At 44.3% G+C, this 13,905-nt stretch overlaps 1 protein-coding gene across 1 annotated transcript; it reads left to right on the forward strand.

Moving 5' to 3' along the window:
- Nucleotides 1–212: 212 nt before the first annotated feature.
- LOC139070710 (uncharacterized) lies at nucleotides 213–13,589 on the forward strand. The gene is made up of 4 exons (XM_070553438.1): nucleotides 213–242; nucleotides 10,136–12,735; nucleotides 12,856–12,929; nucleotides 13,500–13,589. Exons 2-4 carry the CDS (start codon nucleotides 10,860–10,862, stop codon nucleotides 13,587–13,589), a joined length of 2,040 nt encoding a protein of 679 aa, XP_070409539.1. The 5' UTR covers nucleotides 213–242; nucleotides 10,136–10,859.
- The last annotated feature ends 316 nt before the right edge of the window (nucleotides 13,590–13,905 follow it).

The raw sequence follows: 13,905 nt of genomic DNA on the forward strand, positions 1-13,905 counted from the left end.
AGGAGGAGGGCAGGTGAGGATCCTTCTCCTACCGCAGTATTCTGGCTCAGAATCAGCGCGTGCTGGGACCAGTCTCTTCCACGCGCCGAACGGACGGTCGCTTCGCGCTCGGAAGTTACCGGATACTTCAAAGACGAGCCGCTGAAAAGCAGCACGGGGAAAGGGACTGAACATGTCCGGACATCGGGTGCAGTTCGTGGACCTTCCTCCGAGCAACCGCAAAGGAAGCCCAAAATGTCCAAGTAAGGAATTCGACTTATCCCACCTTAACAAGACTGGAGTTTTTTATTTTAGAGATTTATAACTTTCTAAAGTTCTAATTATCTTCGAACGAAGCAAATATACTCAGCCAGTAGTTAATATTAGAGCTAAACTCTAAATAAATAATATTTGCTAATAAAATACAATAAAGTTTAAGCAGATTGGATGAAAACAATTTTAAAAGAAAAAATGGCCAATTTTCTATAAAAATTACTTAATTACAAGCATGACAATACTTGGAGTACTAGTGATTTTATGTGTGGCTGATGAGTTCAACCAGTCATTAGTTGCATTTGCTTATCTGAAATTTCTCAGATTAAACATTTTAATTTATCTTTTTTACTCCCATTAAACCCTAAGAAAGTAGCATCAAGAGACCACTTCACCACCGGACAGGGAGGAATAATAACAGTTCAGTTTGTTATGTTAAAGGTGTCTTTTAAAGTTTTAAGGTTATTTTTTGTGCTGCAGTGTGTGTATGCATGGAAAAACGGAGCCATTCTCCATGGTGACAGGTTGAGTGACACAGCACGTGAGCAGGATGCAATGGGGAATTAGTTACTTGCAAAATCATCAAGAAGTGGCTTTAGATTGGTCTTTCTAGCTGTTTTTCATGTTTGAATTGAGAACATACACGTGGGCTGCAGAGGTAGAAGTGCTGATGTTGTATGCAGGTTAAGCTCAGATTGTATGCAGTGCATGTGGGGTTGATGTGTAGAAGGGCACAACAGCAGCTTCAGCAGCAAACTGCACATTCTGACTCAGCCAATCCATTTTCCCCTGCTGCTCAGCTGCAGGTGACAGAGAGGTTGAGTTTCAGTGTCTTATCCCTGTGTGCTTCTAATGCATGTGTTTATACGACACACGACGGCTCAAGAAACACGAAAAGGCACTTGATCTGAAGTCTTCTAGAGTCTCCCGTGTACATCAGCAATCCGTGTTAGTCTTTTACTCTTAACTTAATATGAAAAATAGCAAGTTTGTGACAGCAGTGCAAAGCTTAGTCATCTACTTTATCTATTCCCAAGCTGCTTCAGCTGATGCTAGTTCCTATGTCTTAGAAAAAAACACAACTGCAAATTTGTCAACTTGCATCACAGGCTACAAGCTTTGTTTTCTGCTGTACAGTTTATGGGTCAAAACAGAATATGTTGCAACATTTCTGAAAATTCATTAATGTGCAGCACATGTCACATTTCTCCATCTGTATTTTGGCTTTACTTTGCTGCAGAGCCTGTTGCATCTCTTGTTAACTAAACAACAATAAAAAGAGTTTGCCAAAAGGCTGAACTGTTATTTCCCATCTTTAGTAGAGTTAAAGAGACAATGTGCATTATACATTGAAACTTTGTTGAAAATTAATAAAAGGATGTCTAGTTGTTGAAAAATATTAGCAGCTTCATACCATATGAGCATAAAAATCAGGTCTAAAGTACACAGGGTGCAGGTTTAGTGTCATTGGGAGACACCATATTAGACGCTAGGGATGTAAGAAACTATCGATATGGCAAATATTGTGATATTTTTTTCCTGCAATATTATATTGATATTCAAAAACCGTGTATCGATTTTTTAAAAAGTATTTACATGCAAACATTTGTGTATTTTCTTTTCTTTAGGTGCAATTCAAACGCCGACTGCTAGTTGGCAGTAGGGTTGTCACGGTAACTGGCGTAGCGGTAAACCCCGGTAAAAAAGTTGACAATAATAATAACCATCTTGTTTTTAAAAAAACTATATTATCTCGGTGGATTACCGTGGCTGCGGTGTAGGCGCAGTGACCCTTACCAGCCACCGTATCATCTGCTGAAGTTGCCGGCGGCACATGCGCACTTTGTTGTTTACAACCAAAACTTTCTTGAAGCTAAAGCTGAAATAATGGCCAAAGGAGAAGACGGCAGCGCGCAGGACATTTATTAACCCTCAAAGAAGACAAAGTCGGAAGTACGGGCATCTTTTGGATATTTGAAGAATGCCGAGGGACAGTTGATAGAAGACGGCTATCCTGTTTGCAGCACGTGCAGAAAAAGTGTCTGTGAAAGGCAGCAACGCTTCAAATCTCATGACACATCTGCGTGACCATCACCCACAACTCTACAGTCAACGCAAGGCAAGCTAACGTTAGCGTTTTAGCTAAAATGCGTGATCCGAGGATTTGGATGGAGGGAGAATGCAACGAGTCGCTATATAAAGCAGCCGCAGCACCACTACCTGCATATAAACCGTGTTGCGGACACCCCCATGTTGAAATGACGCTATGCATTACGGGGCTCCCAGGGGCAGATAAGAGTTGGTCTCTCTCTGAGAATAATTATGAATTTAACAAAGATTACTGCCTGATGACATTTTCCCACATCTGCAAAGCTCACTGGAAGGACACAAACCGAGGACAATATTTCCTATTTCCTATTTCCCTATAGGGTTTATTACTCAAGTAAGGGTAAAAAAGTATCTGATTAGAAGGCTACTTGAGTACTGAGTATCATCTGTTCTAATATTTTTAAAATGATGACATCAAACAGACATAAAATAAGAAGTTATGGGCAAATATTGGTATTTTAAAGACTAAAGGGAAAAATGTAAACACATAAACAACATAATTACAAAATAACACATTTTAGGCAAAATTTAGACACAAACTGAGGACAACATTTCCTGATATACAGGGTTTATTTAGTTATGTGAAAATGTAGCACGTTTAAAAAAAATACAGCGATAATACCGAAAACCGTGGTAATTTTGGTCACAATAACCGTGAGGTTAAATTTTCACACCGTGACAACCCTAACACAGACCATTTTAGATTAGGTTACATTTCCTTTATTCCCAGATTATGTAGTTTGTAGCACTCATTATAATGTTGTAGAAAATTTCTGGCCAATCCACGTGATCGGTATCGGTGATCAGCATTCTTTGATATCGGTATCGGTGATCGGCAGCAAAAAACCTGATCGGTGCATCCCTACTATTGGACAGCATGAAAAATCTCCGATATAAGCAGTCCGTTCTGCTTTAAATTCCATTGCAGAAATTCTATCCAGCAGCACCCAGATCCAGTGTGCAAAGTCCACGTGATCAGAACAGTGTTTGCTAGCAAGGAGCAATGTCGGCCATGTGGCAGTATTTTTTGTTAAAGTCCAAAAAAGACAGTTTGGCTCAGTGCAACACTTGTCATGCACAAGCTTCCAAAGATTGAACAGAACCGGGGAAGTTTTATACATCCACCCTCAATGTGCATTTGAAGCAGGATCACAAAACATTACATGAGGATTTTCGCAGTGTGTGAAATTGAAACTTCAGACCAGGGGTATGCAATTCTGGGCCTGGAGGTCCGGTATCCAGCATGTTTTAGTGGTTTCTCTGATTCAACACACTTGATTCATTTGTGCAGCAGCTCATCAGGCTCTGAAGAAGCCTGTTAATCACCTGCTGTTTAAAATCGGGTGTGTTGAAACAGTTAAAACTAAAACGTGCTGGATACCGGATCTCCAGGCCCAGAATTGCACACCCCTGCTTTAGACACAACTTGTAGCAGTTGGTCAGTGAACAATATTGTTTTTTTCCTTATGTCTCTTCCCTCAGCTGTTCACATTTATGCAACCAAAGGTTATTAAAAAGTCACTTGATCAAGCCTTTTCTGCATTCCACACTACGAAATAGGTAAAAGTATGTATGATTTGTGCTGATATCATATCGGATTGATATCGGTATCGGTCAGTACTGAAGGCTGCAATTTCTGTATCATATCGGAAGTGGAAAAAGTTGTATCGGGACGTCCCTAGTTCCGAAAAAACACGATGGTCGTGAAACTAAGAACATCTAAACTCTACAAGCAGAAGAAAAGTCCTCACCATCCTGTTTATTCTTCAATGTCTGCAGCGAGTGGAGCAGAACCGCTGCAGTCAGGTTCGAGTCTGCTTGGCTAAACACCGCTGCGGGAATATGGCAAGCCACTGTAGCATGTAATTCACAAACACATCTATCTGTGAACATAATTTAAACTGGATCATTGCTAACCTGTTCGTAATAAATATGTCACCATTACATGTTATGCAGTAGATATTAAAATTAAATGTTATTAGCATTCCCAGTAGCTTACTACTGAACATGTTAATGAAATACATCAAATTTTACTGATCATAGTTTAATTATGGGTATTTTTAGGTGATAGAATGTTATTTTGCATGCTATTGAACTGTTTTTTCATTAGGTTTTGTTGTTAAATAAAGGAAGGAGAGAAAAAATGTTTCCCTAGCAGTTTTTAAATGTTCCCGTTTAATCCGATTAATCGAGTCGAGACTCATTCTGATTCATCGATGATCCAAATAATCATTTGTTGCAGCCCTATCTTCTAATTTAGCATTTCTTTTTTGTTCTCTCTTGACTTAGAATGTCCTTCCCCATCGTTGCAGTGGGAGCTTGAGTCAGAGTTTCCAAGCAAAGCCTCAGTACAGCTGTTTCTCAGCATTACCACTTGAGAACCAGTTGCAGATGTTCTCCGTTTTGCAGACAGTATGCGGTTAACTATCCTCGATGTCTCAGCCTCTAGATCTCATCGTTACAGTGATAGGTCGTTGGTCTTTATTTTGATTTTCTTGTGAAGAACATGACTTTAGAAAGTGTCGTTCATTTTCTTTTGTTGACTTCTGGACAGCTGCTATCTGAGCTACCTCATGTCCAACAGCTTGTAGACAAAGCGGTAGAGACCGGGGACATAGATGTATAGTTGTAGTCACAATCCATATGAAGGAAAGGCTGCTTTTGATTATTTGTTTTTATCTCATTGAACTCCCGAGTTCTAGCCACTTGTTAGTGTTTCTTTGTCAAAATCCACATAACAAATGATAATCCCAGCCTCCTGTTGTCATCCCCTCTGTCCCTGTGTGATAGTTTGTGGAATATGTTGAGCGCTGTGCTGGAATTCTAAACACAGATGCTTCTTTTCCAGCTCGGGAAAACAGATGGTATCTGTGCCAGCATCAATCTAAACGAAGGGATGCTGGCACCGCTGCTTATAATTCTATGTGATAACAAATCAAATAGAAATGTGAAGGTAAGGATGAAGCTGTTAGGTGTTTTTTATGGATCGCCATTATTAGTCTCATGTTTCACTGAGCTGCTGTCGACTCATAAGGTGTGAAATGCCAACGTCTGGTGGTAGGCTGATGGCATTTGATAGCCACTTTTGGAAGGTGCAAATACCCAGAGAGGCTAAACATCTGTGTTTCCCTAGGATAGAAATCCATGTCCCTGAAGTCCTCTTCATTTCTCTTATTGCAAATTACAGATTTATAGTGCACTGTTGCTTATTTCAAAGTGATTTAAAAAAGCTGTTTGATTCTCGTTTAGAAAATGTGAACAAGAAACAGGAAATGGAAGAAGATTGTTTTTTTTTTGTCTCATTCTAAGAAGATTTAATGCACATTAGGGAGGATGGAAACATATTTTGTGAAGTGACCGGGTTCAAACGACGGGACTCAGCAGCTGTTGCCTTTCTAAGCCACAGCAAACTCCACAGCAAGCTGATTGGCCGCTTCCCAGATATGACATCATACTTGAAGAGATGAAAGTGGACATGGCGTGTGCTCTTGTGAACAATTGTTGCTGGGTTTATTTCTTCTTAAAGGTTTATTTCTGTTTGACACTCATCCATTCATCCATCTATTCTCTTCCACTTTTCCGGGGTCGGGTTGCAGGGGCAGCAGCCTAAGCAGAGAGGCCTAGACTTCCCTCTCCCCAGCCACTTGGGCCAGCTCCTCCAGGGCAATCACAAGGTGTCCCCTGGCCAGATTAGAGACATAGTCCCAGCAGCGTGTCCTGGTCTTCCTTTGGGTCTCCTCCTGGTTTGATGTACCTAGATAACCTCACCAGGGAGGCGTCTTGGAGGCATCCTATAGATGCCCGAGCCACTTCAACTGGCCCCTCTCGATGTGGAGGAGCGGCGGATCTACTCCGAGCCCCTCCCGGATTACTGAGCTTCTCATCCTATTTCTAAGGAAGAGTCCAGACACTGTGTTCTGTTTGATACATCTACTTATGACGTTACCCTGACAGCTGTTTCAAATAAGCTGTACTCTTTTTAAACAGTCAACGGAGGACTGTAAATGGAGATCAATGTGTCGTTTTGGGTAGTTAGTGTTACCATCTAGTCAGAGACACAAAATTGTGAGATTATTAAAGGTGAATTAGGTAGTTTGGGCTTGCTTTAACACCCCCTAGTGTCCGTTTGTAGAACCGAAAGCAAAACCTATCTCCTCGCTGTGCATTCTTCTTTTTAACACCTTAATCTATCAGCTGAAATGTCTCCTAGCCTTCCCTTGTGTCTACAGGAGTGATTCATCACTAAATTTAACAAATCAGTGGTGTTTATGATCTAAAACATGCAGGAAACGTGCTGGAAGCAGACTGCAGCACCAGGTATGTCAGTTAAATTTTCTATAAGTCCCAGCACAGCAGACCGCCATTCTGCGCTGCTAGTGGAATATTCTGGCCAGGGGGCGATATGGGCTTGGTGGCCTTTCATTAACCCTGTAAAGGCTCATTTTAACACATTGTGTCTCAAGAAAGTGATTTAAAATATAAAAAGGTTGCAAAGTACCCCTTTTAAACAATCGCTTTTGAAGTTAGAATAGATTGTTACTTAAGACACTTTTAGACATGGTATAATGGCAAGTTAACTGCAATAAAAATTAAGCAGTTTTTTGTTGCAATTTAGTTGCAACATGTCATGATTGGTTTAATTTATTCAAAGTTTAACTTTATTTTATTTGTTGTGCAAGTTATAGTAGAAAAACTCAATGTACTACATAAATACATAAATAATATTTGAACCAATAGAACATCAACACCAGGAAAATATTTTCTGAGTTGTATTTCAAATTTGTATTTAGTTACAAAAAAGGGGCGAGGCTTAACACTTGTACTGGAGCCAGCCACCAGGGGGTGTTTTAGCTTATTGTGGTTTAATTTTTTACAGTTTAAATGATAAATAAATTAGGTCATAGGGCGTATTTAGTCTGTCTTTGCATTGTGAAATAAATGTTGAGCAGTAGTCCGTCTGAGGTTGTTATAAGGACTAAATGTTTACTTTTTTAATATTTCAAGATGTTTAAAACTTTAAATTTAAAGTGATTTAATTTCTTAACTAACTGTATTCTCTGTGATTTTATTCACTATATCCAGCTCCTTTGTTACTGTAGAAAAAATGAACAACTCGTGACATTTTGTTCCATCATCAAGTGAGTGAGTCTGTGAAAAGGTTCACTTTGGACAAAGAAAGTTAAAGAGAGATGTTTTTTGTTTAAAAAAATAAAAACCCACAGAAATAGAGAAGAATCATGACAAATGTGCACAAGAGGAGTCTCTAGTTGCTAGAAGTCTTTGTTGAGTCATTGTCTTAGTGCATCATAAAAATCTGCATGAATCATCTGTCCTCGTCTGCCTTCCTCCACCATCTCCAGCAGTGAGACACTAATGCTACATGGAGAACGAGCAGATGTTTTCCTTCTTTAAAAAAGAAAGAATGTGTTCCTGCCTGTCATGAGTTTTATCTACAAAATGCCGTTCTGAAGTATCTCAAATTCCCCTTTAAGAAGCAGTTAAGCATGTGACATAAGTGCAAAATTTCAAGATGAAAAGAATTAGAAAAGTTCATCTGCTTTGCTGCAACAAGTTACTCATGGATTCATCCCTCTTTCATGCTTGTAGGAAAAGCTGAGGGGTAAACAAATGTCTCCTAAGCGATAAAATGATATACTGAAGAAAACTGTTAGAATGATGTCACTCAGACGGTTTGCACAGCTCTCTACACAGGAAGTGAAATGTCTGCACTTAATTATTGGTGGACTGAGACAACCTGCCTCAGTGTTTGGACTCATGATCTCGTAACATAACACAGATCCCAACCATTAACGATGCATGATGCCTGCCTTATGATTTTTCTCAAAGCAGCAACAGAAGCACAAAAAGGATTTAGTCACAGATGAGAAGTGAAATTGCCTTTTCTTTAATGTTGCAGCCTGGTCATGTTTAAGGGAAATATAAAAATAGCGAAAATAAAGCAGTTGTCGCTCAATTTGAACCCTGTGACGCTCATGGCATCTCAGGGTTATTGCTACACTTCATGCTCATTACCTAAAGAATTTAACTGTCTAAATGATATTTTAATGACTTTGCAAACTGATCAGACGATTCAAGTCACATTCACAGAGGTCAGTTACTCCTACACACAGCTTTAACATGAAAACCAAAATGTCTGATCTTAGAAAAACACGCTTCAGCAAATATAACAAAAAGAACATTTGAATTCTTAACTAGTTTAGATAAATCTTTTGATGCCCTAGGTCTGTGCAATTTCAGATTTTAACTATCATTAAAGTTCTTCACGCAAGTGAAGATGGCAGAATGAGGACAAAACACACTGGAAGCATATGGTGCATGTAAAAAAATATGCCTCCATTACAGGTGAAACTGGAAAAAATATAATATGGTGCAAAATTCCATTTATGTCTGTAATCCAGCTTAGACTGACATCTACAGGCTCAGGAACCCTTTGTAGGTGCTTTGGGTGAATTTGAGTAGAATATTGAACCTTTTCACAATATTCTAATTGTCTGAGATTTTGAATTTGGGGTTTCCATAAGCTATAAGCCGTAATTGTCATGATTATAACAAAACAAAAAAAAGGCTTGAAACACACTGCTTGGCCCCCAAAAAATGTCGCCATGAAAAGAAAAAAGGTCACACATTCTAATATTTTATTGGACCACCTTTAGCTTTAATTACGGCACACATTCACAGCGGAATTGTTTTGATAAGCTTCTGCAGTGTCACAAGATTTATTTCCATCCAGTTAATTTGTCACCAAGATGCACTGATGATGGTAGAGTCTGACCGCTGCACAAAGCCTTCAGCACATCCCAATGATTCTCAATGGGGTAAAGGTCTGGACTCTCTGATGGCCAATCCATGTGTGAAAATGATGTCTCATGCTCCCTGAACTACTCTTTCACTATTCGAGCCCCATGAATCTTGACATTGTCATCTTGGAATACGCCCGTGCCATCAGGGAAGATGGAATAACCTGGTCATTCAGTGTATTCAGGTAGTCAGCTGACCTCATTCTTGTAGCACATGCTGTTGCTGAGCACAAACCTGACCAACTGCAGCAGCAACCCCAGATCATAATACTGCCCCCACAGGCACTAGGCATGATGGGTGCAGGTGAAAGATAATCACCCATGCAGTAATTATCCAATAGGAGGCTCGTACCTGTTTGCTTATTTGAATCCAGGTGCCATGGTCTGTGTCTGTGTCTTCCTTCATGTGTCTCCTGATGTTTCTCCATCCCTCTCTAGATTCCCTTCTGTGTCTCATAGCGCCCTCATGTGTCTTTTGTCTGCATCTCAGTTAAGTGTCTTATGTTGTTACCCTTTTTAATCATTCCTCCCAGGTCAGCTCCAGTCTCTTTGTCTCCAGCTCAGTGAATGTGTGTGTGTGTGTGTGTGTGTGTGTGTGTGTGTGTGTGTGTGTGCGTGTGTGCGTGTCCTCCCCAACTCAGTGTATATGTGTGTGTGTGTGTTATGTCCTCCTCCAGCTAGTTTGTGTGAGCCCTTCCCTCTGTCTTTAGATATTGTTGTTTATTTTTGTGTTTAGGTATTTGCCCTCCTCTGTTTCTGTTTTCCCAGGTAGATTATTATATTGACCTGTCTTCCCTCCAGCCCTCACTCCACACACCTGCTGCCAATTTCCCTAATTACTCCTCCCTGTGTATTTAAGCCCTGTCTTGTCTCAGTGTTTTGTCGGCCTGTTGTATTGTTGTCAGCGTTTGTTCTTGCTCTAGTTGAGCTTTGTGTCTCCGTTTTTTGTGCTCTAGGTGAGTTTTGGGTGTCCTGCGCTCCAGGACTTTTGGACTTTTGGCTCGCTGCCATTTTGGATCTATTTTTTTGTTTCTTCCTAAATAAAAGGATTTTTACTTTTACCAACTTCTGCCTCGAGTCATCCTGGGTATCTGCATATTTGGGTCCTAAACATCCCCACAACGTGACAGAATGGACCGACCACACCAGGACCCAGCAGAACCTCTGGATACACCAACGATGAACTTTTACTATGGTGACCCGGATACCTGTTGGGATTTCGTTCGGGACTGTGCCCATTCTTGGACCTGGAATCCCCGGAGCTCAGCAAGATCACCTCCATGGTTTGCTGTTTGAGAGGCGAAGGCTTGCGGTGGGTCGCAGACCATTACGACGTCGAATCCCTCAAGACGGTGTCGTTCTGGGAATTTGCCTCAGTGCTGCTCCACGCTTTTGGCCATGGTCCTCCTCCATCTGCTCCTGTTCTCCAGTCCCGCCCTACGTCGTCTCAGACAATCAGATCCAGTTTCATCTCCATCCCAACTGTACAGGTTGATGCAGTCTCACCACCTCAGACGAGTCCAACCTCCACGTCACAGCAGCAAAGAGCCCGGGTTTCATCTCCTGATCAGCGTTGCTGGCGAGACACGGTTCCTCCTGACGCCAACTCCAGTCTTCTGGTGGGTCAGGTAGCTAAGGGAGCTGAATCCTCACCTCAAGGTCTGCGCTCTTGGTCAGCAGATGTCCCAGAAACCTCCTCTTCTCCCTCCGTTTCTGCCAACGTCATCCCCGCACCTCAGAGGAGACGCACTTGTCACAAACGTCATCATCACCAGCAGTCTCCTGAAGCCAGAGCTGTACCGCCTGTCCAAGAGGCCCCCTGCTCTGCAACCCACATCTGAGTTCCATCTGCCATCACCACATCCAGCTTCAGCGGTGGTCCCGGAGGTCGCATCGCATCCTGCTTCGGCGGTGGTCCTGGTGGACGCACCGCATCTGGTCCAGCCTGTCCACGATGTTCCGGTCCAGCCCGTCCACGAGGCTCCGGTCCAGCCCGTCCGAGAGGCTTCGCCCAGTCCGACGCCTCCTGTCCAAGGGTCGACGCCTCCTGTCCAAGGGTCGACGCCTCCAGCCCAAGGGTCGACGCCTCCAGGCCAAGGGTCGACGCCTCCGGGCCAGAAGTTGACGCCTCCAGGCCAGAAGTTGACGCCTCCAGGCCAAGGGTCGACGCCTCCAGTCCAAGGGTCGACGCCCCCAGGCCAAGGGTTGACACCCCCAGGCCAGAAGTCGACTTCCCCAGGCCAGAAATCGACGCCTCCTGTCTTGAAGTCGACGCCTCCTGTCTCGAAGTCGACAGAAGTAGACGTCTCCAGCTCTGAAGTAGACTTCTCCAGCTCCAGCTCCGAAGTAGACGTCTCCAGCTCCAGCTCCGAAGTAGACGTCTCCAGCTCCAGCTCCGAAGTAGACGTCTCCAGCTCCAGCTCCGAAGTAGACGTCTCCAGCTCCAGCTCCGAAGTAGACGTCTCCAGCTCCAGCTCCGAAGTAGACGTCTCCAGCTCCAGCTCCGAAGTAGACGTCTCCAGCTCCAGCTCCGAAGTAGACGTCTCCAGCTCTAGCTCCGAAGTAGACGTCTCCAGCTCTAGCTCCAGCTCTGAAGTAGACGTCTCCAGCTCTAGCTCCAGCTCTGAAGTAGACGTCTCCAGCTCCAGCTCTGAAGTAGACGTCTGCAGCTCCAGCTCTGAAGTAGACGTCTCCAGCTCCAGCTCTGAAGTAGACGTCTCCAGCTCCAGCTCTGAAGTAGACGTCTCCAGCTCCAGCTCTGAAGTAGACGTCTCCAGCTCCAGCTCTGAAGTAGACATCTCCAGCTCCAGCTCTGAAGTAGACGTCTCCAGCCCCAGCTCTGAGGTCGACATCTCCAGCCCCAGCTCTGAGGTCAACATCTCCAGCCCCAGCTCTGAGGTCGATGTCTCCCCGTCTCAAGCCTCGACAGCCCCGTCTCAAGCCTCGACTGCCCCGTCTCAAGCCTCGACGGCCCCGTCTCAAGCCTCGACGGCCCCGTCTCAAGCCTTGACGGCCCTGTCTCAAGCCTCGACGTCCCAGCCACAAGAGTTCCAGTCTCCAGAGTCCCCACAAGGGTTCCAGTCTCAAGCGTTCCAGTCTCATTTGTTCCAGCCTCAAGCATTCCAGTCTCATTTGTTCCAGTCTCAAGCGTTCCAGTCTCAAGCGTTCCAGTCTCAAGCGTTCCAGTCGCAAGTGTTCCAGCCTCAAGTGTTCCAGCCTCAAGTGTTCCAGCCTCAAGTGTTCCAGCCTCAAGTGTCCCAGTCTCAGGAGTCCCCTGTGTTCCAGTCCCCTGTGTTCCAGTCTCAAGAGTCCCAAGTGTTCCAGTCTCAGTCCCTGTCTCCAGAGACCCTTCCTCATCCTCTGAAGTCCCTTCCTCGTCCTCCTCCTCCAAAGCCCCTGATCCCCAGGGTTTCCTGTTCCCGCCTCCTGATTCCCCGTCGCCGGCCCCCTAGACTCCTCTGGTCCTGCCTTCTGGTTCCCCGTCGCCGGCCCCCGAGACTTCCCTGGTCCCGCCTCCTGGTTCCCCGTCGCCGGCCCCCGAGACTTCCCTGGTCCCGCCTCCTGGTTCCCCGTCGCCGGCCCCCGAGACTTCCTTGGTCCCGCCTCCTGGTTCCCCGTCGCCGGCCCCCGAGACTTCCCTGGTCCCCCCTCCTGGTCCCTGTCGCCGGCCCCCAAGAATTCCCTGGTCCCGCCTCCTGGTCCCTTGTCGCCGGTCCCTCTGAGTCTCCTGTTCCCTCCTCGCCCACCCTTGTGGGTTGTTTTTGTTTGGTCCCTCCTCTCCCTCCCTGTGTTTTTTGTGGCCTGTTTTGTTTTTTGTCTTTTGTTTGTGGTTTGTCTTGTTCTCGTCTTGGGCATCTGGTATCCGCCCCTTAGAGAGAGAGAGAGGGGGGGGGGGTACTGTCATGGTCTGCGTCTGTGGCTTCCTTCATGTGTCTCCTGATGTTTCTCCATCCCTCTCTAGATTCCCTTCTGTGTCTCATAGCGCCCTCATGTGTATTTTGTCTGCATCTCAGTTAAGTGTGTTGTTACCCTTTTTAATCATTCCTCCCAGGTCAGCTCCAGCCTATTTGTCCCCAGCTCAGTGTTTGTGTGTGTGTGTTTGTGTGTCCTCCCCAACTCAGTGTAAGTGTGTGTGTGTGTGTGTGTCCTCCCCAACTCAGTGTAAGTGTGTGTGTGCGTGTCCTCCCCAACTCAGTGTATGTGTGTGTGTGTGTTATGTCCTCCTCCAGCTAGTTTGTGTGAGCCCTTCCCTCTGTCTTTATATATTGTTGTTTAGTTTTCTGTTTAGGTATTTGCCCTCCTCTGTTTCTGTTTTCCCAGGTAGATTATTATATTGACCTGTCTTCCCTCCAGCCCTCACTCCACACACCTGCTGCCAATTTCCCTAATTACTCCTCCCTGTGTATTTAAGCCCTGTCTTGTCTCAGTGTTTTGTCGGTCTGTTGTATTGTTGTCAACATTTGTTTGTGCTCTAGTTGAGCTTTGTGTCTCAGTCTTTTGTGCTCTAAGTGAGTTTTGGGTGTCCTGCGCTCCAGGACTTTTGGCTCGCTGCCATTTTGGATTTATTTTTTTGTTTCTTCCTAAATAAAAGGATTTTTACCTTTACCAACTTCTGCCTCGAGTCATCCTGGGTATCTGCATATTTGGGTCCTAAACATCCCCACAACGTGACACCACGTGGTGACTTTTTTTGGCTGGGCAGTTTTGAAGAGTCTATCTGATAAAT

This window comes from Nothobranchius furzeri, chromosome 7 (assembly GCF_043380555.1).
Source record: "Nothobranchius furzeri strain GRZ-AD chromosome 7, NfurGRZ-RIMD1, whole genome shotgun sequence".
NCBI classification, from domain to species: domain Eukaryota; kingdom Metazoa; phylum Chordata; class Actinopteri; order Cyprinodontiformes; family Nothobranchiidae; genus Nothobranchius; species Nothobranchius furzeri.

Bases quoted from the DNA above. Each gene is read 5' to 3' on its own strand.
- LOC139070710 (XM_070553438.1), top strand. From the start codon at position 10,860: ATGTCCCAGAAACCTCCTCTTCTCCCTCCGTTTCTGCCAACGTCATCC. The intron at 12,736-12,855 runs GCCTCCTGGTTC...CCGGCCCCCAAG, and splicing joins CCCGAGACTTCCCTGGTCCC to AATTCCCTGGTCCCGCCTCC. The intron at 12,930-13,499 runs GTGGGTTGTTTT...CTGTTTTCCCAG, and splicing joins TTCCCTCCTCGCCCACCCTT to GTAGATTATTATATTGACCT.